Below are 25,948 nucleotides of genomic sequence, written 5' to 3'. Positions count from 1 at the left end.
AGGGAACAAATGAGATTTTGGAGGCTTATGTGATTCCTGCTGATAAAACTTTGATGAGAATGACTATTGTTAATATAGGTGGCATAGTTTTAGATGAAAATATTTTCAGATGGTGGTGTCCCTTGAGATTTCTTCAATGCAAAAAGTGTGCCGCAGGGCAAAAAAGGTGGGTGGGGAGGAACTGCTTTAGAGCGTGGTCTTTATTTGATGAGGGGCAAAAGTTACAACAAAAACGCCTTTCGTTTGTTTCAGGAAATCCAGTGTACCGAAGGTCAAACTTTCATTCATGTCGGGCATTTTTAAGGCCCGCCTCTGGCTTACTTTACGCCAATCGGATATAGTTGCAAGGCAAAATGGAGCCTCCGTGTCAGTCCCACGCGCTAAAATGTCCGTGCGCAACTTCCGGTAACGTTTTGTGCGCGCTATAGTTCCTACCTAGCCAGTGAGCCGGCCAGCCACAGCAGTATCCCGTCGCCTCCGTGTCAGTCCCACGCGCTAAAATGTCTGTACGCAACGTCCGGTAACGTTCTGTGCGCGCTTTAGTTCCCACCTAGCCGGTGAGCCGGCCAGCCACAGCAGTATCTCGTCGGGTGACCTGACGGCGCGTACTCTCGACGCACAATCTACTAAAAGCATTCCATTCAATAAAGTCCGCCCTTGCTGGAGCGACGAGAGGAACCGTCCGAAGACAAGGTCAGTGCGTTCCCGTCGACAAGGAGGCGAGCTGAGCTCAAAGATCGACAAGAACATCGTCTGTCACGCAACTTCGGCCCCCATGGTTGACGCCGTCTTCGTCGTCGTCAAAAGAACAACGTCGCGCTCGTTCGAAAAGTGGCCATTGACGCCCAAGGGTGGTCTTGGAGGATGCGGGGGCTCCCGTCATCATTATTCCTGCTCCTCTGGCTGACTTCTATCTACCTGGTGGGCATTTACCTGTTCATGAGCGGCTTCCTGCTGCTTCGAGTGGAGGTCAACCGCACCAGCACCTGCGCGGACGTGCTGGAGCCCAGCGATGCGTCCACCGGAGCGTCCACCGGAGCGTCCACCGAAGCGCCCACCGGAGCGTCCAGAGACTTTTGTGCGGGACATCCGCGCTTCGCCAGAGCCGTCCTCCTCATCGTCGACGCCTTGAAGCTCGACTTCGCTCGTTTCGACCCCCGAAAGCCCTCGCCCGCTTTCTGGGAAAACAAGCTGCGGGTCTTTGAGGAGACGGCCTCGTCCAGGCCCACCCAGTGCCGCCTGTACCCCTTTCGCGCCGACCCTCCCACCACCACAATGCAGAGGATCAAGGGATTGACCACCGGCTCTTTGCCTACTTTTGTAGACGTGGGCAATAACTTTGCATCCAGTGCCGTCTTGGAGGACAATCTCATCCACCAGTTTGCTCAAGTTGGTACGTATGCTCGAGCCCCCTCTCCAGTCCGTCATCCAGCCCTGTCATGTTTTCCACGCCTCCTTCCTCCATCCGCTGATGGACTCGAGGCCGCTCCCGGTGATTGGATTCGGGCGTGTCGGCGGAGGGAGACGTAGAAAACTGACCGGGTGAGAGGTGGGGGTCCGAGTTATTGTCCCTTATCTACCGCCGCCCCCCCTTCCTTGAAGAAAATCCAAACTAACTCCCCACTTTCTCCCTCTCACTCTTTTTGAACAGGGAAACGAGTTGTGTTCATGGGGGACGACACCTGGGAGAGTCTTTTCCCCAAGAAATTCTACCGTTCTCTGCCCTTTCCCTCTTTTAACGTCAAGGACCTCCACACGGTGGACAACGGAATTCTCCAGGATCTCTACACCACCAGTAGGTTTTTCCCCAAGTGGGCCGCAAGCCTCCTTTTGCCTCGCCAGCTTCGGTTCCATTGCGCCCGTCGCTTTGTTTCCCTCGACAGTGACGGGCGATCGGTGGGATATTTTGATCGCTCATTTCCTCGGAGTGGACCACTGCGGCCACACGTTTGGTCCGGATCACCCGGCGATGGCGGACAAACTGGTCCAGATGGATGGTGTCATCAGGTCCGTCCGTAGAGTGAGAAGTGCCGTACTTGGGATTGTTTTTGTCTCTTTCCCGTGCGTGAAACGGCACGCGTCAAAGCTTACGACGGTCCTCGAGTAGCTGTCATTCGGGAACTTGTGTCCATCGCACGGACGTCCTCGTCTCCAGGTCCGTGATGGATCGTATGCAAAACGACACCATCTTGCTGGTGATGGGAGATCACGGCATGACGGACACGGGCGACCACGGGGGAGAAAGTCAGAAGGAGACCGATTCGGCCATTTTCCTCTACAGTCCCGTCCCGCTCTTTCCCGCGGCACCGTCGCAGGTTTGTCAAAAGGGTGGGGGCGCTCTCCGTGGTGTTTGGGCACGGCGGATTGAAGAAATGCTCAAGCTAACCCTCCCTCCTTACCATCCCTCCCTCGTTTCAGAACGAACCGGACGTGGTGCCCCAGACCGACCTGGTTCCCACCCTGGCCCTGCTGCTCGGCGTGCCTATCCCCTACAGCAGCGTCGGCCAGGTTCTCCTGCCGCTCTTTCCTCCGCTCGGCGCGGAGGCGACGAGTCTCGGCCAGCTGGAGGCGCTGTGGATCAACGCCAAACAGGTTGGATATTCGTCGGTGCAGAAGGTGTTGGGTGCTTGTTTTGGTGACGTGGGCAATGTGCTTGTGAAGGTCAACCGTTTCCTGGAGTCGTACTCTGCCCTGGCCCGCGACATGCCCCCTGAGACGCTGAATCTGCTCAGGGATCGCTTTGAGGAGTTGTCTCGACAGTACCTGCAATTGGCCCGAGGGGGGCGCTCTTCCTCGCCTTCCTCCTCCTCCCCCTCCTCCCCCCGCGAACTGCTGACTGCGCTGCAAGCCTACCTGGCCTCCGTCCGCGACGCCTGCCGAGCCATCTGGGCCCGTTTCAGCCCGCTCCGGATGGCCGGCGGCGTGGTGGTCTTGGCCCTGGCCTGCGCGGCGTCTTTGGCCGTGTCCGAAACCGTGTCGCGGGCGCCCGTCGCAGAGGGCGCTTTCCCGGCCAAGGTCGCCGTCGCGGCGGGCATCTGCGCGGCGGGCGCCCAGCGGCTCTTGGGCGGCCAGGTGGAGTGGGCGTGGTGCGCGGCGGCGTCCGCCTCGGCCTCGGCGCTCTCGCTCGTGTTCCGGGCCCTCCGCCCCGGCGCCGCCACCGCCAATGGAGCTCGGGCGGCGGCGGCGGCGGCGGGCGCCGGCGGGAGGATCCCCGACGGCCTTCTGTGGCCACCCCTCTTGGCGACGCTCTTTCGCTGCGTCTCCGCGTTCTCCGACAGCTACGTGCTGGCCGAGGGTCGGGTGGTGGCCTTCTTGCTCCTGAGCCTGGCTCTCTGCCTTCTGGTGGCTCTCAATTGGGAAGGCCTCCTCCTGCTCCTCCTCCCGCCCGCCAGCCAAGACCCTTGGAAGCCCGCCTCGGCCCGGGCGAGGAAGGAGAGCGGCGCTCTGGTGGCCTTCTTCGCCCCCCTGCTGGCCAGCCTCTACCTCTCCCTCTTCTTCCACGGCTGTCGAGAGGGGGACGTCTCGTGTCGCCCGTCGCCCTTCCTTTCCTCCCTGGCCCGGGTGAAGGATAACCGGCTGAAGAACCTTTACTACGTCCTCTCGGTCCTGTCGCTGGCCGGCTGGACGTCCCTTCTGCGAAGGTGCCTGCGCCATTACGGGAACCTCAACTCCCGGGGCGGGACGGCCTCGGCGGCGCGCTGGATCCTCCCGTCGCTGTCGGCGTGCGTGGCTCTCCACTGGGCCGTGGGCGCCTCTCCGGAGGAGGACTTTAAGAACTTGGCGGAGCTGATCAGACTGGCCCGGCTGGTGCTCCCCAGGGCCGCCTACGCTCTCCTGGGGCTGGGGCTGGCGCTGATCTGGCTGGATCCACTCAGCGTGTTCGTGAAGGCCAGGAGGCCCGCCGGCGGTCCGCCGAGACCTTCGGTGGCGGCGGCCATGCCGCCGCGCTACCGGGCCAGCACCGGCATGAGCCCGCAGGCCGAGCTCCGCCACCTCATCCCCCAAATCTACCAGCGCATGCGGCACTCGCTAAACGAGGAAGGGGGGGCGGCGGCGACGGGGAGCCCGGCCGAGGGCCCCGCCGTGGAGGCTTATGGCCTGGGAAGCGTCTACTCGGCCCCGCTGCTCCTCCTGTGCGGGCTCCTGGGACTGGGTCTGATGCAGCTGCACCCGGAGGGCATGGCGCTCTCCTTCCTCCTCCTGCTGGTCCAAACGGGGGCTCTGCTGCACATTCACGCCTCCTCCACTGCCCTGCATCGCCTGCAGGGAGTTGACTCAGGTGGGTGTCGCCCACCTCGGCACCCGACCCGCCTCCACGTGCTCAAAGGCGCCATCTTCTTTCCGTCAGGTGGTTTCGACGTGCCCTGGAGCCCGATCGTGCTGTGGTCCCTGACGGCCTCCCAGTTCTTCCACGCCACGGGTCACCTGCCTTCCTTCCCTTCCATTCAGTGGGGAGCGGCCTTCGTGGGATTCCCCGACGGGCACGCCGGCACCTGGCTTCCGGCCTCCTTGGTGGCCCTCAACACCTTTGCCTCGCACATCCTGTTTGCAGGTAATTCCCAAAGCGACGCGGACGGACCGAGCCGCCGGAAAAGTCCAAACGTACGGGCGGGGAATCCGTTGCCCCATCGACGTGGTAGACGGGCCGATGGAGGCAGGTTTGAATGAGAGAACTCACCTTTGCCATGTGTCGTCCTCGTCAAGTGGGATGTCCCTTGCTGCTCTTTTGGCCCTTGGTGCGCGAGGTCCGCGTGGAAAAAGGAGAAGGTGACGCCGTGATGGAAATGAGGCTGAGGGAGAAGCCGCAGATGTTCCGCCGGGCTCTCCTGCAACTCTCAACGCGCTACCTCTTTCTTCAAGGAGCGCAAGTACGAATAACAACTTTTGTTTTCTATCAAACCACGGTCATGGACACCATGTGAAATGTCTCGAATGCCGCGTCTCACGGAGCCAAGTTGAGATGGCCGCGTGCCACCTTGGGTGCTCAATCTCCCCTGTTTTTTTTGGCTGTTTCCCAGGTCTTTTCTTCAGCGTGCGCCGCTGCTCTCCTCAGGAGACACCTCATGGTGTGGGGAGTTTTCGCGCCCAAGTAAGTGCTCCACTGCAATTTCCTGCTCCACGATAGATATGTGGTCTCCCGCCTCCTCGTAGTCGACGATCTCGGCATGGAGAAAACCGCCATCCCCGGGCGTCTGGTCTTTCTGCTCGCAGGTTAATTTTCGAGGCTTCGGCCTTCGTGGCGAGCTGCGTGGGTCTGCTGCTGGGCGTCTCCCTGGTGCTGAGAGTGGACGTGGCCGTCGGACGTTGGTTCCAGAGACTGGTCCCCGATGCGTCTCGCTAGCGAGGGCGGCCCGCCGGAGATCGCCGCATCTCATCTCGGAGCCGAGGCGAAACCCGGACGGCAAACGGCGACGTTCCAAGCGGAGGCGAAACCCGGACGGCAAACGGCGACGTTAGGTTCGGCGCCCGCCGCCAGTTGATTTTTCTGGCGACTCCCATTCCTGACCAGGAGGTGCACTTTTGGAACATTTTTCTCTCCGTTGTTTAATGACGTAGGCAGCAATTGTCGCGCTTCATTGTGCACTAACCAGACGTTTAGTTTTAAGACTTGATCATCTGTGGCTGCTGCTAAGGACATGAACCCATCCAAATCCATGAATAACAAATATGCAATAGTCGCCAACTTGAGGTGACATTTAAATGAAAGAAGTGACGTGTTAATATCTTTGCGCACCCCTCCGAATCCGTGACCGAGGGTCACGGCCTTTCCAAAGGATGCCGGACTTCCCGAAGGTCGAAAATGGAAAAACACGGCGTCCCTACGGCCATTGGAATGTTCTTGCTCATGTTGCGGGGGAAATGCCTCATCGACGAGTAGATGTCCAATGAAAGAACCTTTTTGCAATTCTCTACGGGGAGCTTCTACCTTCGATGAATGACCTCTCGACTGTGGAATTGTGCGGCTGCTGAATGTTTGTATTTTTTGAAAGGTGCTTAAAAAAAATAAACGGCAACAATGGACCACCCATTTCTAGTCTGAGAACTCCATTGGGTTTAAGTCGGGGCTCCGGCTATGTCATTGAGGAACTGCCAGAAAGTTGTTGTTCTGAAACCAGCTAGGTTGTTTTAGCTTCAGCGCTGCGTCTGGTCTGGTCTTTGAGCCTTTGGTCCGGTCCGGTCCGGTCCGGTCCCAGCGAGAGCTCGTGGCCACTCTGGAGAAGGAGAAGGAAGCTTTGCGCCCAGGATATCACTGGCCTTTCCTTTGACGGCCATCCCGTCGCTTCCTGTCGCTCGTCTGGAAAAACACCCTGGCAGAAGAAGGACGGATGGACGGAGGCGGCCGGCCGGCCGTCCCTCCGCTTGTGAGTAGAAATGACTTTCAAACGCTCTCCGATGACTTTTTGCGCCAAAGGCCAAGGTCTGTGTCGGGCGTTGATCTTTCTGCGCTTCTTGAAGATTTCCACCTATTTGGATGAGCCGCAGCTGTGACTTTGGCTTCTCTCGGGGCACGCTTTTCCGCACGCCATCTGCCACGCTGGGAAGAAAGAGCAGCGCCGGGCCGGCTCCAGATGCCTCCTCGTCAAGGAGGAGCGCCGGCAGAAACGCAAAGGACTTCCCGCTCCCTCGCCGTGGCCAAACGAGGCCGACCCAGACCCGGCCTCGACATTTTGCTCAAGTGCACCCAAAGGTATGGAGAGTCTTTTCTCCTTCAATCGATTGATCTGACATCGGCTCGGTTTGCAGGTGCAAAGTGTCATTTCTAGTCACCGGCGATTCCATACGGAGAGCATCAAGCCGTGGCTCCGAGGCCGGGGCGGCGGCGCGTGTCCCGTGGCCAAACTCTTTGGCGCCAGACACTTTTAAGGCCCGCGAATCCTCTTTCTCCTACCGTCAAGTGTTGCAGTATCGGGATCAATGCACGCGTCCCATCACGAGCAACTGTAAGTGAGGCGCCGTTTATTTTTCCCCCTGGAGACGCGGCGAGGCCGAGCCGTCGTCGGGGCACGGCGGGAACGCATTAGGCTAATGGATGGACGCGCAATCTGCCGGGCGTCTCGTCCCGACCGACGTAGCCTCCAAACGCCCATCTGCAACCTCCGCTCGCTAATGTACGGGGCATTTAGGGCTTCCCGGCCAAGGGCTGTCTAAGGGGGGGGGAAGCCAGCTCGAGAATCGCGCTTCCTTTTGGACTCGAGCTCTCGGTTGAGAAATGGCTAGCTAGCGCGCTTTGAAAGTCCCCGGCGGGCGGGCGGGCGAGCGGCAGCCCCAAGATACCCCACAATTGGCGCGCTACCCGCTCGGCTGCCCCGTTGTATTTAGTCAAGGCAAAATTGAAAGGCTGCTCCCCGAAATGGCATTTGAGTGGATAGTTTGCCACCTTTCCGGCCGCCGACCCCAACCCGACCTAAACTGAGCTGAGCAGAGCTGAGCTCAGCTGACAGCCCTGAGCCTTGAACACCGGAAGGCTGGCTATCAAATGGATCCTTGATCACAGGATGGCTGGCTTGGCTATGAAATATTCCATTGGCCGTTGGGCCGCTGCCATGGAAATATGGAGCGCCGGCGTTCCTACTCCAAACATTACTCCCAATGGCTCGTAATCTCTGGATGACGGCGGCTAATGAGGCGGGCCGGTGAGGATATCCGCAGCTAATGGCTTTTCCTTTCATTAGGACCGTCTTCTCCAGCGCACGGAAAGGAAGGGCTTTTTAAAATGATGATCATTATTATTCCCTATACAGGTGCACGCAGGCAAAGCCGAAAAGTTAGTCCTTTTTAAGATAGAAGTGAAAAGCTGGAGCCCAAAGAAATCCTTTGCAGCATTGCTCTTCAACGCACGGAATGGCCAATGCAGCCCCGGTCCGCAAAGCAAACAAAGAATGGGGCCTCGTCTGAAGCCAAGGGCCACGCTCTCAAGCACAACTCCTATCGGGGTGCGTAAGCAGACCCCTTGGCTTCCGTTTTACTCCAACAATTGATCTGGAACGCTCATTTTCCCTCATCCCTTCAACATATTATGTTATGTTTTTGGATCATCGCCCAGCGCATTTTTTTTGGCGCGTCTCGGACATGGGGATGAAAACAATCTTACCCAAGAAGACACGATTGAAACTCTAGGAACGAGGGCAATTGGAGCCCATCCCAAAGGGAAGCCGGCTTCCTCTGTGACGTTGCTAACGTAGGGGAGGGAATAAGTAGGAAAAACGGGGGGCACCATGCTCCGTTGGCTAACGCCGTGGCGCGGCGGCTCCTTTTTGTCCGCGACTCGGCGATGGCTCGACTGTCTCGCTGAGCTCGAGAGCGGGAAGTGGGCGGGGGGGGGCTTGGGGAGGGATGGCATGCTTATAAAGCGGAGACGCCTCTCCATTGGCTACCCGTGAGTCAGAGGCACCGAGGTCTCTCTCCTCGACGACGGTGGAGGGGGTGGGGGGGCTCATGCTGCCCGCGAGTCGGAGAGGAAGCGCATTTATTTCAGCACCGGAGCTGTCCTCGTCTTTCCGTCCAGTCTCCTCTCGACGGCGGGGCTAAAGACGGGAAGGAAGAACCGGACTGGACCGGACCGAGCCGAGACAGACTCGCCGCCGATGTGAACGCAGCCGAGGCATCCGCTTGAATTGCACCCTTCCGTCCCTTCCTCCCGAAACAACGGTGAGTTCGGAGCCAGACGCCCGTGCCCCGGAGACTCACCTTTTGCAGCCGACTGGCTGGCCCACTGGCCGGCCAATGGCCCGGCCTGGCCAATGGGCCCGGCCAATGGGCCCGGCCAATGGGCCGGCCCACTGGCTGGTGCCCCGGAGATTCGGCCTCTCCAGAATTTTGCTATCGAGGCCATGGTTGCCTTTTTTTTCTTTCCGTTCTCAAGTTTTCCCAGACTACGTGACAGCTTCTGCTGCAACTCATTAGTTCCGGGTCTCCGCTTCCCTCTGCCGAGGGGTCACTTCTCCGGCTAGAGGGGGTGGATTTTGGGGGGGATTTTCAATTTTTTTTCCCCCTGCTACGCTTTGTGGGCATTTCATGAGGGGGGCGCCCCCCCCCCCGCCCTTCCCCCCTCGGGCGAGGAATCAAAGGGAACGCTGGTTGGGAATCTAATCAGCACATTCCAGTGACGTTCCACAGCTTCGGAAAAGGAGTCCGTGCCCTCAAGCGTGATGAAATATTTTGGACCATCCATTTGGTGATGTACCCGTCAGCTAGGGCGCTTCTCGGTCACGTTGTTTTCTTGTCAATTGGCGAGACCCGCACGCCAATCCAACCTCGCCCCCGTCCGGAAGAAACGTCCGAACTAGGGTGGCGCAGGACTTGAATGCGAGCGGGCCAGACATTCTCCGTCAGCCGTGCGGTCCCCACCACCAAAGAAGAAGAAAGAATGTTGACTGGCTCCAAGCCAACTTTGTACGTATTTGCCATCCAGATGGCTCCGGTCTGGACGGGCCCAAACCAAAAGGCGGCCATTAGAGTGGAAAATGACTCCCATTTCCCTCCCGATAGATGAGATCCAATTTCATACGAGCACTTACGGAAGGTGGATGGGATTGAATTTCCCAGGCCAGAAAGGCGTCATCCGTCCGGCGACCGGAGGCTTTGCTCATAGCAGGCAGCGTCGGAATGACAACAAAGCCAGATGGAAAAAAATGCTCCCCAAATGAAATGGTGGCCCTCGACGGCTGGCGCGAGCACGCGCTACCCGGTATTCGTGGCAACGAAGAAGCGGGTGCTTCAAAGCTCCCACACGTCCTCAATGACATGTGGACGGGGAATGGCTTCAAAAGCTTTCAAACGTAGAGCAAAGCAATCTATCCAATCCAGTCAATCTGTCCGGATTTAGCAGGGGCGCGGGTACGTCTTAGGGGGAAGCGAGCGAGGACAGGGAGGGAGAGGAGTGCGCTGACAAAAACTTTAATGACCGTGGCAGGATGACCCAAAAATAACAAAGACTTTGGCGGATCGCGGGACGTGAGCGGGGCTGACAAACACACGGTGTAATGTGATATCGTCCGAGTAGTACTCGTGCAAAGCTTCTCTTATTCTTCTCTCTCTCTCTCTCTCTCTGTCTCCCTCCCCATCTGTGCAGCCATGGGGGCGCTCACGTCAAAGAAGCAGCAGGTGAACAAGGCGCAGAGGTGCACCGCCGTGGTCTCCGCCTTCCAGTCCGGCATTAAGGAGCGCCCGGGAGGGACCAAGCCGGAGGAAGGACCGGCGCCGGGGTCGGGGCCGGTCCCCCCGGAGCCCGCCCAAGCCTCCGTCCCGCCCCGGGAGGAGAGCGGCCCGGAAGGAGGAGAAGGCGGGCAGACGGAAAGGAGGGCCGCCGCCCCGTCCTCGGTCAACCGAGAAGCTTGGGCCAGACTGCGCGACGGCAAAGGGGTGGAGCCCGAAGAGCTGGAAAAGCGTCGCGCCCTCACGCCTCCCGCTTACGTGCGGCCCAAAAGGGAAGCGGACGACGATCAGCCCCTGGGCGTGGAGTTGGACGGGAAAGAACAGGTGACGTACGCCCCGGAAAGGGGGGGGGGGGGCAGTGATGGCTCGCTCTTATGGCTAAGCCCAATTGTAAAAAAAATGGTAAAAGTCCAAATGCGCCTTCCACCGCAGCCGGCGAGCGACGACACCTGCGACGTGTGCCAAGTGTGGACGGCCGACGACCTGCGCCCTTGCAGGATCTGCACGCGAGTCTTCCACGACGGCTGCCTGCGGGAGTTGGGCTGCCCGCACGCCGAGGCCTCGCCGGACGTCGCCGGCTGGAGTTGCTACTACTGCGTACGTAAGCCCTCGTCCGATACCAAGCTCTGGTCCAACGGGCGCTCTAGAAATGCAAAATTGCAGCGGGCTTTGAGCCGTTCTGTCTGGGCAGGGAGGAACTCTCTCTCTCTCTCTCTGTCACCGGCCGGCCCACGTTCCGTAGCCTTCATTCCGACGACTTACGGAGCCCCGTCGAGCTCCGATCGTCCAGGCGGTGGGCTTTGAAAGTATAGTAGGAAGCACCGTCCGAGCTGACGCTCCCTGCAATTTGGGTTTTTATTCTTTTTCCCGAACGACTCCCCCCAGAGACAGAAGGGCCTTCTCGCCGAAGAACGCCGGAGTGCGAAGCGGAGGCTTGGCGCTGCGTTAGCAACGGGAAATTGGAGCGGATGCCAAAGCCGCTCGCTGGCTGGCTGGCTCGGCCGGCCTTTTCAGGGTCGGGGGCCTCGTGGGCCGCTCTGAAAAAGGACCCCGAGAGAGCCTCCGTCTTTTGTTCCTCTCCCAGTCCACTGGGAAAGGAACGGCGAACGGAAAGGAAGGCGTCTCTGACAGTGAATGGAAAGGAAGAATTTCATTGTCGTCTCTCTCCAAATAAATGAGGCCTATATTCCTTTAGAGCGGATTTGCCAGAGGCGGATAGCGTCCCAAAAAGTCTCTCTCGGCGGTCCGCATCCGGTTTTCCCCTCACCACGGGCGCAAAGTGATCCATCCGCCGGTTGTCTTGCAGGATAATGTAAACCTACTGCTCACGGAGGAAGAAATGTACAGTCTCATGGAGACCTTCAAGCAGTGTAAGATCATCCCAGGTGTGTCAAAGCTCTCGTTCCCATTCCGAGGGCGGGGGTGGGGGGGTCTTCCCTCGGCGTCCTGAACGCCGGCCCCTCTGTGCCCTCCCGTGACCATAGAGTCGTGCCTGGTGTCCGACGAGCTGCTGCAGTACCACCACTTTGTATCCAAGCGGCGCTTCGAGACGGATCTGAGCGACGAGCAAGAAGAAGGGGTCCTGGCTCAGTTCGCCGCCCTGGACCCCCAAAAGAAGGGTCGCGTGGAGTGGGCCGACTTCCTCTACTTTGAATCCTTGGCCGTCTTGAAAAGGTTTCGCAGCCAGGTAAGCGCTCCGTTTACGGCCGGACGCCGGGAGCCTTTTCAAATGGAAATGTGCGGATCCACGGCGCGTCGGACCAAATCTGCTTTATGCTCAACGGTCATTGATTGGGGATCGGCCCCAGTCGAAGCGTGGCGGAGGCCGCTTGCTTCCGCTTGCTTCCGCTTGCTTCCGCCTGCTTCCGCCCCGGACAAATGTCCAGGCAGCCAACGTGTGACTGCTCCCCCTAGAATTCTCTGGTGCGCTTACTGAGCGCCAAGGAAAGAGACGCCGCTCGCTCGGCCTTCCTGAGCGTAGATTCGGACCGGGACGGCCGCGTCACGCCAGCCGAGCGTCGGCGGGCCCAGCGATCCTGGTTCGAGCGGCTGGGCAAAGGCCCCACCCAAAGCTGCAACCTGAGGTGAGCGCGTCTCTGCCGTCCCGACACGGATGAGCTTTAGGCTTCCAAAAATGACGTGCCGTTCGGATTTGAGAAGCCTCCGCTCTATTCCTCTGTGCCTGTGGTGTCCTTTTTCCCCCAATGGACTGACGCTCTTCTCGTCTGTTCTGGTGTCCGCCCACAAGTGCAAGTCCCGTCGGTCTCCTTTGCGAGAGCGGCCCAGGCCAAGCCATCGAGATGGATCAAGACGATGGGTGGGTACTCCCGTTACTCCCGTTTACTCCCGTTTACTCCCGTTACTCCCGTTCCCTTCTTTACTTTCATCCTTCCTTCAAATTCAAAATGGGAGTTGGGAAGAATCATCATCTCTTTCTCAGCACACTGAAACGCCGTTCCCAAAATATCACGTTTACTTTACAGCAGCGTTACGCATTGTCGCTGTCGACTTTAAGTTTCATGGGAGAACGCTTTAAGAGGCGGTCCAAATCCCATTTGGCTTGGATGTGACACTACACCAAGGCACATGTGTCATTTATGATGTGGAGAACTAAAGCCCGATACTAAGAATAGCGAGCCTAAAATGGTGAAATCATTTGATTTTTTTTTCAATGGCTGTGAGTGAATATTTCAAAGAAGAGGACAAGGGACAGTTACCATATTTAGCTTGACAAAGCCCAAACAACACGTTGCTGTAGCTAACGTTTAGTTTGTCTTTTAAATGCCTTCAACTTTCTAAATTCAATGCTGATGCATATGCAGATATATATCAGGGCAGCACTAAGAAAGGATGGTCGGAGCCAGTTCTGTCCCGTCCCGTCACCTCTTTGGAATTGTGTCTGTGTTGGGCAGGCCAACATCGTGGGCAGACTTTCTCAGGGACAGTGCCATCTACATCCTGGCGGCCCGTCCCAACAGCTCGGCCACGCACATCCGTCTTCCCCTGTAGTGCGGCGGGCCGACGGGCAAAAAGCTGAAGACGCCTCGACGAGGGATGGCTCGCGGGGCGCACCACTTGGCCGCCGGAGAGGCGGTGCGAGATCCGGATGCTTTTGAAAAGCAAAGGTATGGGAAATGTTTTGAAAGGAACATCAGCGGAAGCCCTAAGCCAGCACCATTCCTCCGAATAAAGTCCCCGCCCTGACGAGCGGGTTAGTCTCGGGGCACAAAGCGGGCAAAATCCCGCCTCCTCTCGTCTTTGCTTTGCTGCCCGTGCAAAATTTCCCTCAGTCGCGGACGACCACCCAAAACAAATACTTGTTTCATAGAGCTCCTATACAAATGAGCCTCATTTATTTATAAATGCATTAGCAGACCATATCTATTCATGTATTCACAGATGTAGCCTCTGTTTCCTCACTCGAGTCCATGGATCTTTGTTTGTCACCGTACGAGGGTTTTGAATAAACACCTGACACGTAGTAGTCAACTCTATATATAGTATACTAGTATTTACAATTATTGTTGTGTTGCCAGCCATATTTTGACACAGTGGCAATGAAAACCACTAGAGGAGAGCAATGTGTCAGACAACGGATATTGAATGGAATGCCTTTTGTTGTCATCATACAATTACAATGAGATTTCAAGCTTCACCATAAAGTCGTATGCGCTTGGGACATTCGTGGGCGTCAACTGGGTGATCGGACGGATGTTCGAGCACGACGTTGATCTGACGACGACTGAGAAGATAGCACCACACTATCTGCGCTAAAGTTTGAATGCTGCTTGGTGATGACATCACTTCAGGGTGGCCAAATAAATGCATGACATCAACTCGCCTTCTTTTTCTGTCTTCTCTCCGTTTTCGTGAATTAATTATGATTCATTATGAATGTATTACTCCTATGAGTGCCATGGGTTGCCATCTAGCGTCCAATGCTTACACTACACGTCCCCGATGGTGAGCGTTACCGAGATGTTGCGCGGACTGCCTACTGGGCATGCGCGTGATGCGCAGCTCCAATGTTTTGATTCTCTCTCTCACCGTCTATGAAGTGGCGATCAAGTGTCCCCGAAGCCCCTGCAGCCCGAGCCCCTGCAGCCCGAGCCCCAGCAGCCGGAGCCCCAGTCGGAGTCGCAGCAGCCGGACAGCTCGTTCGCAGTCAGCGCTGTCTTTCGCCGCCACCATTGTGCAGGTAAATCAGTTTCTTGTTTTGGCTTTGAGACGAGTGCTTGGTTAGCCGCCGTCGACAACGGCCAAGGTTGCGCTAATCTTAGCTGCTAGCCGGCCGCCCTTTAATAAACAGAACAGAGGCGCCTATTTCTACCGTAACCTGCCTTTTTTGGCTAACCAAAGTTCGACTGTGTTTTGCCTGGTAAAACGTGTTTTGAATCCTTTCTTTCTTTTTACCTTGGGTGAATTGAATTCCCTGGAATAACATAACACGCAGTTTACCTACTATGAAGACCCGAATAATAGTAGGCACTGGAATAATAGTAGGGAGTGGAAAATTCCAAATGAATTAATAATAGTAGGCACCGGAATAATAGTAGGCAGTGGAAAATTCCAAAAATAATGAATATTAGTAGGCACGAGATAATTAGTGTCTAAACAGATTCGATGCATAGAATTAAAGCTATGATGGAATATTTATTATAAAATCATAACAAGGACAATCATTATTATTATAATCAACAGTTTACTAGTAGCATGAAACAAAATAATATGTTTAAATTCCACATTTAGCTACAAATTAAAGTCATGATGTTCGATTACATAGGCTACTGTAAAGAAATAATCAACTTTTCTGTCAGTCCAAATAAATGGCTCAATTCAAACTGTTAAACATCAGTTTAAGATACATAAAGAAATATCATATGAAGCAACAAAAGTCTACAAGTGTACTTAGTAGTGATATTATTTGTGTGTATTATCCAGCCTTTTCATTTTTCTTCAATGGTTTCACTTGCATTCATGACTCTTTTCTTCAAACTGCGTCTGGCTTTTGTTACGGTGTCTTTCATCTGACACAGAAATGGCAAAAAAAGTGTTGATGTTTTGCCAGAATGTTTTTCAATGACAGCTTGAACATCATTCAAAAATGCACAGTTAGCATTTGTGTCGTCATCTGCAATGTCTGTCGGCAAGTGTCCAATTGTGCCCAACAGAGGTTAATGGGGATGCATCTTGAGATAGTTACATCATCAACAGTAAGTACTGGGACTGTGACTTTCATCATCATCATCTTCCTCCAGCATCATCTCATCAGCAGGAATCTCGTCTCCTTCGCAATCAATTAGTTCAATTCCTTCATCTGATGGTGCATCAGCAGTGGGATCTTTCTTCATTCTGACACCTTTCGGCGGAGTTATTGTTTTGATCAGTTCTCTGATGGATTTTGGAGGAGGAGAAGATCGCAGATTTGCTCGAAATTCAGCTATTTCTTCTCCAACTAAATCTAGGAGTTTGTCAGTGTATTTTTCTACCATATCGGCCAATTTCTCTTTCTCCTCTAAAGTGTACTTTTTATATTTTTTCTCCATGCTAATACTACTGCTAGCAAGACAACGGATAATCGTGTTGCAAAGTTGTATTACAGTTGCAAATAATTGCTGCAATGAATTGCGTATAACGTAACTCTCGTATATATTAGGCCTACCAATACATTGTAATTATGTATATTGCAACTCTACCAGTGGCAATTGCACGTTCTTACTAGTACTAGTACGTTAGTAAAAACAGCACGTGTGCTTTACACGTAGAAAGTTAATGACATAGAACAATGTTGCTGCTGCACGGACTTAATTGAGGCAAAAATTCATAATCGTAGGCACCCGAATAAGAATCGTAGGCATGCGAAAATTTGAGTTGAAAAAATAATCGTAGGCATACGATTATTCGGGTCTTCATAGTAGTTACCTAGTAGATAACGTCAGTCAGGCTGCACGTGAACACGTTATTTTCATGCTAATGCCAAATCCGCCAGTGGTAAAATGATGGGTTTGACGCACACACGCTATTTTGTAGCTAACGAGTCATAAATGGTCATCAGAATAACACTAGCACAAACCCAGTACCAAAATACAAGTCCAGCAGGATCGGTCGTGGTTTTGCTGGTACAAAAACCTGCGCATACTGGATAGTAAAGTTCACAGAGGTAATTAGCATAAGCATACAATCATTTTTGGGAGAGGAAAGACAAAAAAATCCAAGAGAAATCCAATTCCAAAGCCATCAAAGCGCAAACTTTTGACCATTGATGAGCGAGTGAGCGCCTCGAAGAAATTGAAGCATTGGACATATGAAGGAAGACTTTGCATCCCATAAGACTAGGCATTTATTTAACAGGGCTGGGCAAACTAAATAAAGGGCCAGAGTGAGTGCTTTGGTTTCAACCTGGACAGAGCAAAGCTTTCCACAATACTAGTGTCCTACGAGTGCAATCAGTGGATTGCTGTCAGCTGCTTCTCTTGCCCAACCCCTGCTGCTTCAACTTTGCCAGTCAACTCGGTTGGTGCTGTATGACTTAAAGGAAAAGCTACTCGCTCCCCACCCACCCACGTTGGCCCAACCCCCGTTGATTCAACTTCGTCACCTATGTATGTGGTGGATGGCTTTGCAAAGCCACCCCTCCCTGCCTGGTATAAACTGTCAAAAGCCAGTTCAAGACTTTTTTAAACCTATTTCAAACACGGGCCATCAAAGCGTGAACTTTTGACCATTGAAGAGCGAGTGAGCGCCTCAAAGAAATTGAAGCATTGGACATATGAAGGAAGACATAGCATCCCTTAAGACTAGGCATTTATTTAACAGGGCTGGGCAAACTAAATAAAGGGTCAGAATGAGAGCTTTGGTTTCAACCTGGACAGAGCAAAGCTTTCCACAATACTAGTGTCCTACGAGTGCAATCAGTGGATTGCCGTCAGGTGCATCTCATTTCAGCACAACCCCCGCTGCTTCAAGTTTGTCAGCTCAGTCGGTCGCTGCTGGATGAGTTGAACAGAAAGGTACACCCTCCCTCCCTCCCCACCCACAGCGGCCCAACCCCCTTTGATTCAACTTTGTCACCTATGTTTGTGCCAGATGGTTTGGAAAAGGAAAAGCTGCCTGATATAAACGGTCAAGAGCCAGTTCAAGACTTTTTTGGACCTATTTCATACGTGGGCCATCAAAGCACAAACTTTTGACCATGGATGAGCGAGTGAGCGCCTTGAAGAAATTGAAGTATTGGACATATGAAGGAAAACGTAGCATCCCATGAGACTAGGCATTTATTTAACAGGGCTGGGCAAACTAAAATAAGGGTAAAAGTGATTGTGGGGGTGCTTTGGTTTCAAGCTGGACAGAGCAAAGCTTTCCACAATACTAGTGTCCTACGAGTGCAATCAGTGGATTGGCGTCAGGTGCATCTCGTTTCAGCACAACCCCCGCTGCTTCAAGTTTGTCAGCTCAGTCGGTCGCTGCTGGATGAGTTGAACAGAAAGCTGCTCCCTCCCTCCCTCCCTCCCTCCCCACCCACGTTGGCCCAACCCCCGTTGATTCAACTTTGTAAGCTATGTCTGTGCCTGATGGGTTGGAAAAGGAAAAGCTGCCTGGTATAAACGGTCAAGAGCCAGTTCAAGACTTTTTTGGACCTATTTCATACGTGGGCCATCCAAGCACAAACTTTTGACAATGGATGAGCGAGTGAGCACCTTGAAGAAATTGAAGCATTGGACATATGAAGGAAGACTTAGCATCCCATAAAACTAGATATTCATTTAACAAGGCTTGGCAAACTAAATAAAGGGCCTGAGTGAGTGCTTTGGTTTCAAACTCTAAAGAGCAAAGCTTTCCACAATACTAGTGTCCTACGAGTGCAATCAGTGGATTGGCGTCAGGTGCATCTCATTTCAGCACAACCCCCGCTGCTTCAAGTTTGTCAGCTCAGTCGGTCGGTGCTGGATGAGTTGAACAGAAAGCTGCTCCCTCCCTCCCTCCCTCCCCACCCACGTTGGCCCAACCCCCGTTGATTCAATTTTGTCAGCTATGTGGTACGCTGGAAGCACGGCAGATCATGGGCTGCTCTCTGCCCTCACTGGATGGCATTGGCAGCCCTCGCTAGCTCAGCAGAGCCAGGAACATTGTCAGGGAGCAATCCCACCCTGGTCACAACCTGTTCCAGCTGCTGCCCAAAGGCAGACGCTACAGGTCTCTCAAAGCACGGACAAATAGACTTAAGGACTGTTTTTTTCCCCACAGCCATCAGGACTCTGAACTTGAGTTAGCACGACACACAATCCCTTCTGTGCAATAACTTTGGGGTGTGCAATATCTTAGAAATCTGTGCAATATTTTAGAAATCTGTGCAATATTTTAGAATCTGTGCAATATTTTAGAATTCTGTGCAATATTTTAGAATTCTGTGCAATATTTTAGAATTCACCTAGCCGGGATGTGACTTTTTATGCTTTTATACTACTATTTATGTTTTTTTTTAAAACTTGGAAAACACACTTTGAAAAGCTTGCAGTAGCACCACCAATTTGGTTATACGCCGCTGTGTATGATGACGGTAAAGGCTTTTGAATTGAATTGATTGATCAACGATTGTGATTTGTGGACGTTCCCCTTCAAGCAGCCGAGTCTCCCGGAAGCAAGCGGGCCGCCATGGGCAACAGCAGCAGCGAGAGGGCCGCCATGGGCCACGGGGACAAGGCCCAGCGGAGGGACAGCAGGGCCACCAAGGATGGCGACAGGCCCAAAATCCTCATGGACAGCCCCGAAGACGCCGATATCTTTCACGGCGAAGACATCAAAGTAGGTCTGGGGGGGCTTTCCTTCCTTTGCCCCGTTCCCGGACGTCAATTTGAGTAGCGGGCAAATGTCCGACGGGCTTAGGCCACTTCCCGGGGAACTCGTTTTCATCATGGGCTCCGCTAACGCCGTCCGCTAACCGCCTCCGTCCGTGCCCCCCTGCAGGCGCCTTTGGAGAAAGAAGAATTCCTGGCATGGAGGCAAGACTTGGAAGACAAAGAGGCCACCTTGGACCGCCCCACCGTCTTTCGCTGGAAAGGCGACGGCAAAGAGGTCTACCTCTCCGGATCCTTTAACAACTGGGCCAGCAAGATTCCCCTAATCCGAAGGTGAGGAAGCCCGGAGTCGCTCGCGGCGTCGACTCGTGAGGGGGGGGGGGTGTCCGTCCGCCCGCCTGACCGGCTCTTCTCGCCCAAGCCAAAACACCTTCGTCACCATCGTGGAGCTTCCCGAGGGGGAACACCAGTACAAGTTTTACGTCGACGGGCAGTGGACTCACGACCCGGCCGAGGTGCGCCCGCCCGCCCGCGAGCCCACGCCGGGGTCGATCCGGCAGACATTTTTACCCCGCCACCCTCCCCCGGTCGTCTTTCCTAACAGCCCGTGGTCACGAGTCAGCTGGGCACGCTCAACAACGTCATCCAGGTGAAGACGACCGACTTTGAGGTGTTTGACGCTCTCATGGTGGACTCGCAGAAGTGCTCCGACGTGTCGGGTACGTTCGTTGTAAGAAAGGTCCCCGTCAGGGGGACCGAGGCCTACGCAGAAGAAGAGGCCGTATTATGTATTTATTTCTTGTGTCCTTCCTTCCCGTTAGATCTCTCCAGCTCTCCCCCCGGGCCGTATCACCAGGATGCCTATGTTCCAAAACAGGAGGAAAAATTCAAGTCTCCACCCATACTTCCACCTCATCTGCTCCAGGTCATTCTCAATAAGGACACGGGAATATCTGTAAGTAGACGGACACAAAGACGCTAAGATTATTGAGATCCGGGCAGCGCCTTCTCGTTTGGTCCCGCCACATCGCATTGATTGGCCAAAGGGCAACGGAGCGGCGTTTGTCCGTAGCGCCGGGTGGCCTTCCCGGCTGCCCCTCCCTTATGGCAGCCGCGACCCGAGCTTGTCGGTCGGGGCTAACCGCCGGGCTACGCTTTGAAAAGTCCTCACGCCCGTCCAATTGCTGTCTCCGTGCCTAGTGTGATCCGGCGCTCCTGCCCGAACCGAACCACGTCATGCTCAACCACCTCTATGCGCTCTCTATTAAGGTAAGCTCCACTTGAACTATTATTTTGCCTTTAGAAACGTCCAGCTACAGTGAGAGGGCAAATTGGCATAGTTGCCCTCTCACGTGTTTTGGTTTGTTTTTTTCTCTCTCCATGTGAGCAGAGTTCAATAGGGGGGGGGGGGACGCACATGCGCATAAACACACACGCGTGCACACACGCACACTTGTTTGACACTGGCGCGTTCCCAGCCGAGTCATGCGTAGCGTCATACTTTCCGTATCAGCGGACACCTGCGCAGACGGCTACTTTTTTCCACCGGGCTAGCGGAACGTGTGTTTTCTTTGGCGCAACGCAGCTGTTTGATCCCAGATACGCGGCCGCCATCAAAGTGTGCTCAAGCGCGGAGGGATATCAAAGTGGAAAATGGAAAATGGGCTTACGGAGGAATGAAACGAGCTCCGCGCTATTGTAATGAGGTTTTTCCAATTCCCTCGAGAGCGGGACTGGTGATAGGTTCACCGACAGGACAGGCATTCCCCAAATGCCCGCGCAAATAAAGAGAAAAAGACAATCTGGGGGATTTTTGACTTGCAAGGAGAACAGAGCCTTTTTGTTGTTTATTCAATTCAAGGACCCCTAGTTACAATGGACGTCTCAACTCTCGGGTGGAAATGGAAGTGAGACGTCAATATAGCCAAAACAAATGAAGGTCTGAAAGTCTAGCGCAGCTGAAGGCGCTTTGGAGCTTCTTTGTTTTGTCCACTCCAAGTAGTCCAAGCCGTTTTGGCTTCCCTTTTTTTAGTCCAACGGAGGTTCTCGGGAGCAAAGCTAAGTTCAATAGTAAAGCAAAGCATATTGTTCATTGCAAGCAAACATAGAATAATGTGAAACTAATCATAATCTAATGATAATGCGCAAAGTTGAATAGTAAAGCCAAGCATATTGTTCATGGCAAGCAAGCAAGCAAGCAAGCAAGCAAATGTAATCATTTGAAACTAATTGTGACCGCTGGTTTTGCTCAGGGAGCGTAAGACAAGGGAAATGTCTCCCCGCATGTGACTTTGCCACTCTTTCTTTCTCGCTCCCTCCGCAGGACGGCGTGATGGTGCTTAGCGCCACCCACCGCTACAAGAAGAAGTACGTCACCACCTTGCTTTATAAACCCATCTGACCGAGTGAAGAGCTAGCATTGTATCGCCAGTCGCCAACACTAGTCGTCCTCCCCAAGGATGGATCCCCATTTGGCCAGATGATTCCGTTCTATATTTCACGGCCGGCGCTCACGGAGTCCTGGAAAGTAGCAGACGGGTCGGAAAGGCGGCGCCGTTCAAAGCGCTCCGGCTGTCCACGTGCTGCGACGTCGGCGGAGGCACGCTAAGCCTTGCAAAATCATTCTCGTCGGAGCCAAGATTGGTATTCCAGGCAACAACAAAGCACTCACTTAGCCCCCACAAGGAGCCAATTTTTTCTTTTCTTTTTTCCCCCCCCTCATCGTCTTCTGCCTCCAACCTTCTCACTCACTCACTCACTCACGCTTGGGCAACGTGTCAACAGACTACTAATTGACAGCCCGTGCGACGTGGCATTTCTTCCAGTTCACGGCGGATCCATTTGTAAGTGGAGTCGCGACTCCGGCTTGGAGCTGCTTTCCTTCCGCCAATGCACTTTTCCCAGGCGTGACCTTCCCCGCTTTTCTGGAAGGGATCTGACAGGTCATTGCACGCACCATACAAAACAGATAGAAAGAACATGCAGGCCCATTTTTCAACTTTTTTTCAAACATTTTTTCCTCCCCCAGAAGTGTCAAAGGAAGATGAGAAAATGTGAGGCGAAAGGGGAAGAAATGCCCCGCGCTCCCGCGGTAGCTGGCCACTGTTGCCATTCCTTTGAGCTTTTACAATGAGATGACTTGTTTTTACCCTGCACTGACATTTGTACTATTTCACCTGATCTTCTTGACCAATAGCCAATGTAACAAGAGTGGAAGTACTGTGACTTTGCCAGAGTTGATCTGAAATGGAATGCGTTGTCCGTCATGGACCCCTTGTGTTTTTCCTTGACCTAGGCAAAATGGCATTTTGTGGCCGATTGCCGTTTTAACACGTCTGTGATCTTTGTTTGTCAAAAAAAGAGAGAGAGCGAGATGACGCCAGGCTAACTTCACTTGCTTCACAACTTTGGCTTACCCATTCACATCGTCATATTTGGGTTGGACTTTCTCGGCCAGTCGGCAAAGTGTCCTATTTGTCTGTAGCATTCCAAATAGACTTTTTGCATCTCCATCATTAAAGAGCCACATGTACAATGGACTTGGCTTCATTTTGTGTCTTCTTCGCAATCCAAAGGTGACGTAACATGAAGCAAAATCGACAGCGCCATCCACTATTTTGCCTTCAGAAGTTGAGCGGGTTCACCCAGAGCCGGCGTCCGGCGTCTCCTCCTCCCGAAGTCGTCGCGAGGCGTGCGACCCCGTGCCGTGTGAACAGCTGACGTGGCCGATAGCCGGCCGGCCGGCTCCCAGATATAAAAAGGGCGAGACTCGAGAGGCGCCGTGACTCTGCCGCTCTCCCGATGAAGACCCTGACCGTTTTGCTGCTCCTGGCTTTCAGCCTCTCCTCGGGTAAGTCGTCGTCCTCGTCGGCGGCCTCGCCGTCGCTTCCACCACCGCCGCCGCCACCGCCGTTTCGTCCCGTCCGAGAATAACGAGCAACCGGCGGGCGTTTGTCTCCGCCAGCTCACTGCCTAAGCTACAGGGCCCTCACCCAGTTCCGAAGAATGATCCTGTGCGTGATGCCCGACAGCTGGCCCATCTTTGACTACGCCGACTACGGCTGCTACTGCGGGAAGGGCGGCTCCGGCACGCCCGTGGACGACCTGGACAGGTGCCCGGGCGACCCCGAGGTCCCGTCGGAGGCAAACGGTCGGCGTCACGCGCCTCCACTGCTTTTGCAGGTGCTGCTACGTGCACGACCGGTGCTACAGCGACGCCTTGCAGCATCCCGACTGTTGGCCCATTTTCGACAACCCTTACACCGAGTACTACAAGTACAGCTGCGACGAGGAGGAGAAGAAAGTCACCTGCCGCAGTGAGTAGCGCCACGTCCGAGAGCGAGCAAAGTCCACGGTCCACCGCGGCCGTCGGCGCGCGTCTTCCCGTTTTTCCGCCCTCCGGACGTAAACGCGCGTGACTTTCAGCTTTTTTTTTTTCCTTCTCCCGCCCCCAGAGAGTAACGACGAATGCGAGATGTTCATCTGCGAATGCGACAGGAAGGCCGCCGAGTGTTTCGCCCGCTCGCCGTGGATCCCCGAGCACGAGCACCTGCCCGGTCACATGTGCAAGTGAAGCCCCCGGCCGGACGGGCGTGGCCCCCGCGACGCTCGCCCCGCAACCGGAGAGCACTGCGTCGCTCCGAGGAATCCGCCACGGTGTAGTACAATGTTTGAAATAAACAAAAGAATCTGCCTCGGATCAAACGCGTCTCCTTTTAAAACGGATTTGACGGGTAGACGCGTGCCTGCCCGACCGACCGACTCCGGTCCTGGAGGGCCCCTCACCGCTCTCCCTCCCCCGACACAGCTCAATCAATTAAGCCGGAGGGTCCTCCAGCAAGTGAGTGAGTGGGTGGTTCCGTTCAGGTGTGCTAGAGATGTGCAAAAACGCAGTGGAGGACAGACTGGGGAGGCCATGTCCCATTCATCCTACAAAAGAAAGAAAGAAAAGAATGCCTCCAGTCGCGCTGTCGACACGCACTTGCAATTTTGTGCTCCAGTGTGCCTGCTGTTGTGAGTCTCCTCCTCCTCCTCACTTGATGGCAGTAGAGTAACAGCCAAAGTGTTGCCCGAGTGGAGAGTTTTCTCCCTTCTCCATGCTTCCTTCCTGCCTTCCTGCCCGTTTGGGAGCGACAGCTGAATGAGGCCAGACACCCTCCGCCCCTGCCCAGGTAATCCAATTTGTTATGTAAAAAAAAAACTCCTTTTTCCCACACAGACAAGAAAGGATCCTAATTGTTGAATTTGCCAACCCGAACAGACTGCGCTCGCTCCATCGTTACTGTCGCCGACCAATAACGTCCGCGCGTTTCGCCATTCGAAAGCAGCTCGATGGAGAAAACCGTCATTTGAGACAACTGCCAGCCAACGTGGCCATTCTGCTACAAACGGAAAATAAATAGCAGCTGAAAAATGAGCCTGTGCCTCAGACACAAGATATTTGATCAGAGGCTCCCATTTTCCACTTGATTCCATTTAGCGTCTGAATTGTTGGCGTGGGCTTCAATCAGCCACGGGCCAAAGCCATCTGCCTGCGTACTTCATACCTCCATGAATATTTCAGTGTCAAAAATGGCCCCGAGGGAGGGACGGCGCAGGCCGGCCGGAGCTTTGCTTTTGATTTGCCATTAAATGATCAAGAAATCAATTTGGCGCGCTTTGAATAATTCACCATTTGAATTTAAACGGCAAACGGCAAAGGGGCCACGGCTTGGGAAATGCTCTCCGGCCTTTGTTGGCGCCCGCCCACCTGAAAACGGGCGTCGGGGGATTGGGGGGCCGGAGAGCCGGGGGGGGGGTTGGGGGCCGTGGTCCCGAGGGGCCGGGGAGCCCTTGTTCAAGCAAGGCCTCTGCCGGACCGCCTCGCCCACCGCAGAAGTTTTCAGATGATGTCAGGTTATGCGTTTTTTCTTCTTCTTCTTCTGACCTAGTATTGATCACAGGAGAGAAAGCAGCGCTTGCTTGCGTTTCCATACCTAACAATCCAATTTACATACCATAGAGAACGACGAGCTTCTTCTTCGCAAGTACGTTTGGGTTGGCTTTGTTGTTTAAATCAATGATCACTTTCATTCCACTCTGGGCTAACAAGTGGGAGCTATTGCAAGTCAAGGCTCCTTCCACCGTCGTCATGACAACGGAAGCTGCCGGCTTCAGAGTCTCGCTGGCGGGAGGCCAGAAAAATGCGCCCAAACTAGATTGTCGTCCAGGCGGGAAAATACATCCCGTGGTTATCCGTCCTTGGGATATTTTGAAAAGTGAGGCTGGCCGTCTTAGTCGGCGGAGGCGAGGTTGAAAAAGAAAGAAAAAAAACCCAAAATGTCTGCATAATACAGACAAAAAGTGCCTTGACTTTTGGATCCGTCGGCAACATTGCGATGTCGTTTGTACACGCAAGCCACCTCAAGAATAAAATGAGAAAGTGTCTTGACAGACGCTTCTTGACCGGCAGGTGCAATCCACGCGACCCACGCGACCCACCCACCTCCAGTCACGCGGAGATGAGCGTGGGACGCCAGCCCACTGGCTTCCCCGTTCCTCCCAACATTCTGCGCAATTACATTTGCAAACTTTCCAATCCCGTCGGGGAAGTGACGAGAGAAGAGCCCAAAGCGAGCGTGCGCGCCACGGTGAACAAAAAATAAGGCTCCGGCGCTCTAAACAGGAATTTCTCCTGGAGAGCCATTCCTGGCTCGGCCACTTATCTCGATTTCCCATCGCATGGCCTGGCGTGGGGCCGGGAAACGGAGCCTTTAGTGACGCAACGTATCCCGACTGTGAAAATGACATCGGACGGGGCGGCCCGCCCGCCCTCTTATCCTTAAGCCATTTGATGGCGACGATATGGGGGAGATGCGGACATATTTCTTCTATTTCTGTTCCGCTTTCATTACTGGGATTTGGGCGCCCTTAATTCAAAGCGCCCATTGCTTTTGACATGCTGACCAAAGGCGACGCGGGCTTTTCATCTTATCTGCGAGTGCTGGCTTCTCGTGCGT

At 54.2% G+C, this 25,948-nt stretch overlaps 5 protein-coding genes across 9 annotated transcripts in view; all 5 read left to right on the top strand.

The window, feature by feature from the left end:
* stoml2 (stomatin (EPB72)-like 2) overlaps nt 1-25,948 on the top strand; it is a 42,807-nt gene that overhangs the window by 2,984 nt on the left and 13,875 nt on the right. The window lies entirely within an intron of this gene.
* pigo (phosphatidylinositol glycan anchor biosynthesis, class O) lies at nt 405-6,028 on the top strand. Its single transcript, XM_077623200.1, has 10 exons — nt 405-1,393; nt 1,652-1,795; nt 1,884-2,007; nt 2,156-2,315; nt 2,419-2,592; nt 2,662-4,279; nt 4,349-4,552; nt 4,705-4,868; nt 5,019-5,089; nt 5,212-6,028. The coding sequence occupies exons 1-10, from the start codon at nt 865-867 to the stop codon at nt 5,339-5,341; spliced, it is 3,318 nt and encodes a 1,105-aa protein (XP_077479326.1). The 5' UTR covers nt 405-864; the 3' UTR covers nt 5,342-6,028.
* On the top strand, nt 8,636-13,996 carry phf24 (PHD finger protein 24). The gene is made up of 8 exons (XM_077622802.1): nt 8,636-8,649; nt 10,073-10,479; nt 10,588-10,752; nt 11,462-11,540; nt 11,640-11,842; nt 12,070-12,239; nt 12,404-12,472; nt 13,068-13,996. Exons 2-8 carry the CDS (start codon nt 10,075-10,077, stop codon nt 13,162-13,164), a joined length of 1,188 nt encoding a protein of 395 aa, XP_077478928.1. The 5' UTR covers nt 8,636-8,649; nt 10,073-10,074; the 3' UTR covers nt 13,165-13,996.
* prkab1a (protein kinase, AMP-activated, beta 1 non-catalytic subunit, a) lies at nt 14,235-22,489 on the top strand. 5 transcript variants are annotated; one of them, XM_077622629.1, is made up of 8 exons: nt 14,235-14,353; nt 18,764-18,957; nt 19,120-19,283; nt 19,372-19,465; nt 19,555-19,669; nt 19,772-19,905; nt 20,151-20,219; nt 21,274-22,489. In XM_077622629.1, exons 2-8 carry the CDS (start codon nt 18,808-18,810, stop codon nt 21,349-21,351), a joined length of 804 nt encoding a protein of 267 aa, XP_077478755.1. In that variant the 5' UTR covers nt 14,235-14,353; nt 18,764-18,807; the 3' UTR covers nt 21,352-22,489. The 5 variants fall into 5 exon arrangements, with proteins under 5 accessions (XP_077478755.1, XP_077478756.1, XP_077478757.1 ...); XM_077622630.1 differs by having other exon boundaries at nt 14,247-14,353; nt 18,776-18,957; XM_077622631.1 differs by having other exon boundaries at nt 14,255-14,353; nt 18,779-18,957.
* Nucleotides 14,249-23,642, top strand: LOC144090812 (phospholipase A2-like). Its single transcript, XM_077622632.1, has 5 exons — nt 14,249-14,353; nt 22,578-22,800; nt 22,915-23,062; nt 23,133-23,266; nt 23,405-23,642. Exons 2-5 carry the CDS (start codon nt 22,752-22,754, stop codon nt 23,521-23,523), a joined length of 450 nt encoding a protein of 149 aa, XP_077478758.1. The 5' UTR covers nt 14,249-14,353; nt 22,578-22,751; the 3' UTR covers nt 23,524-23,642.

This window comes from Stigmatopora argus, chromosome 16 (genome assembly GCF_051989625.1).
Source record: "Stigmatopora argus isolate UIUO_Sarg chromosome 16, RoL_Sarg_1.0, whole genome shotgun sequence".
Lineage (NCBI taxonomy): Eukaryota > Metazoa > Chordata > Actinopteri > Syngnathiformes > Syngnathidae > Stigmatopora > Stigmatopora argus.
The sequence above is the reverse complement of the archived record's forward strand: the minus strand, read 5'-3'. Positions and strand labels throughout refer to the sequence as shown.

Bases quoted from the DNA above. Each gene is read 5' to 3' on its own strand.
- phf24 (XM_077622802.1), top strand. From the start codon at position 10,075: ATGGGGGCGCTCACGTCAAAGAAGCAGCAGGTGAACAAGGCGCAGAGG. The intron at 10,480-10,587 runs GTGACGTACGCC...CTTCCACCGCAG, and splicing joins AGTTGGACGGGAAAGAACAG to CCGGCGAGCGACGACACCTG. The intron at 11,541-11,639 runs GTGTGTCAAAGC...CCGTGACCATAG, and splicing joins GCAGTGTAAGATCATCCCAG to AGTCGTGCCTGGTGTCCGAC.
- LOC144090812 (XM_077622632.1), top strand. From the start codon at position 22,752: ATGAAGACCCTGACCGTTTTGCTGCTCCTGGCTTTCAGCCTCTCCTCG. The intron at 22,801-22,914 runs GTAAGTCGTCGT...TGTCTCCGCCAG, and splicing joins GGCTTTCAGCCTCTCCTCGG to CTCACTGCCTAAGCTACAGG. The intron at 23,267-23,404 runs GTGAGTAGCGCC...TCCCGCCCCCAG, and splicing joins GAAGAAAGTCACCTGCCGCA to AGAGTAACGACGAATGCGAG.
- prkab1a (XM_077622627.1), top strand. From the start codon at position 18,240: ATGGCATTGGCAGCCCTCGCTAGCTCAGCAGAGCCAGGAACATTGTCA. The intron at 19,906-20,150 runs GTAAGTAGACGG...CTCCGTGCCTAG, and splicing joins ATAAGGACACGGGAATATCT to TGTGATCCGGCGCTCCTGCC. The intron at 20,220-21,273 runs GTAAGCTCCACT...CTCCCTCCGCAG, and splicing joins TCTATGCGCTCTCTATTAAG to GACGGCGTGATGGTGCTTAG.
- pigo (XM_077623200.1), top strand. From the start codon at position 865: ATGCGGGGGCTCCCGTCATCATTATTCCTGCTCCTCTGGCTGACTTCT. The intron at 2,316-2,418 runs GTTTGTCAAAAG...CCCTCGTTTCAG, and splicing joins TTCCCGCGGCACCGTCGCAG to AACGAACCGGACGTGGTGCC. The intron at 4,869-5,018 runs GTACGAATAACA...GCTGTTTCCCAG, and splicing joins TCTTTCTTCAAGGAGCGCAA to GTCTTTTCTTCAGCGTGCGC.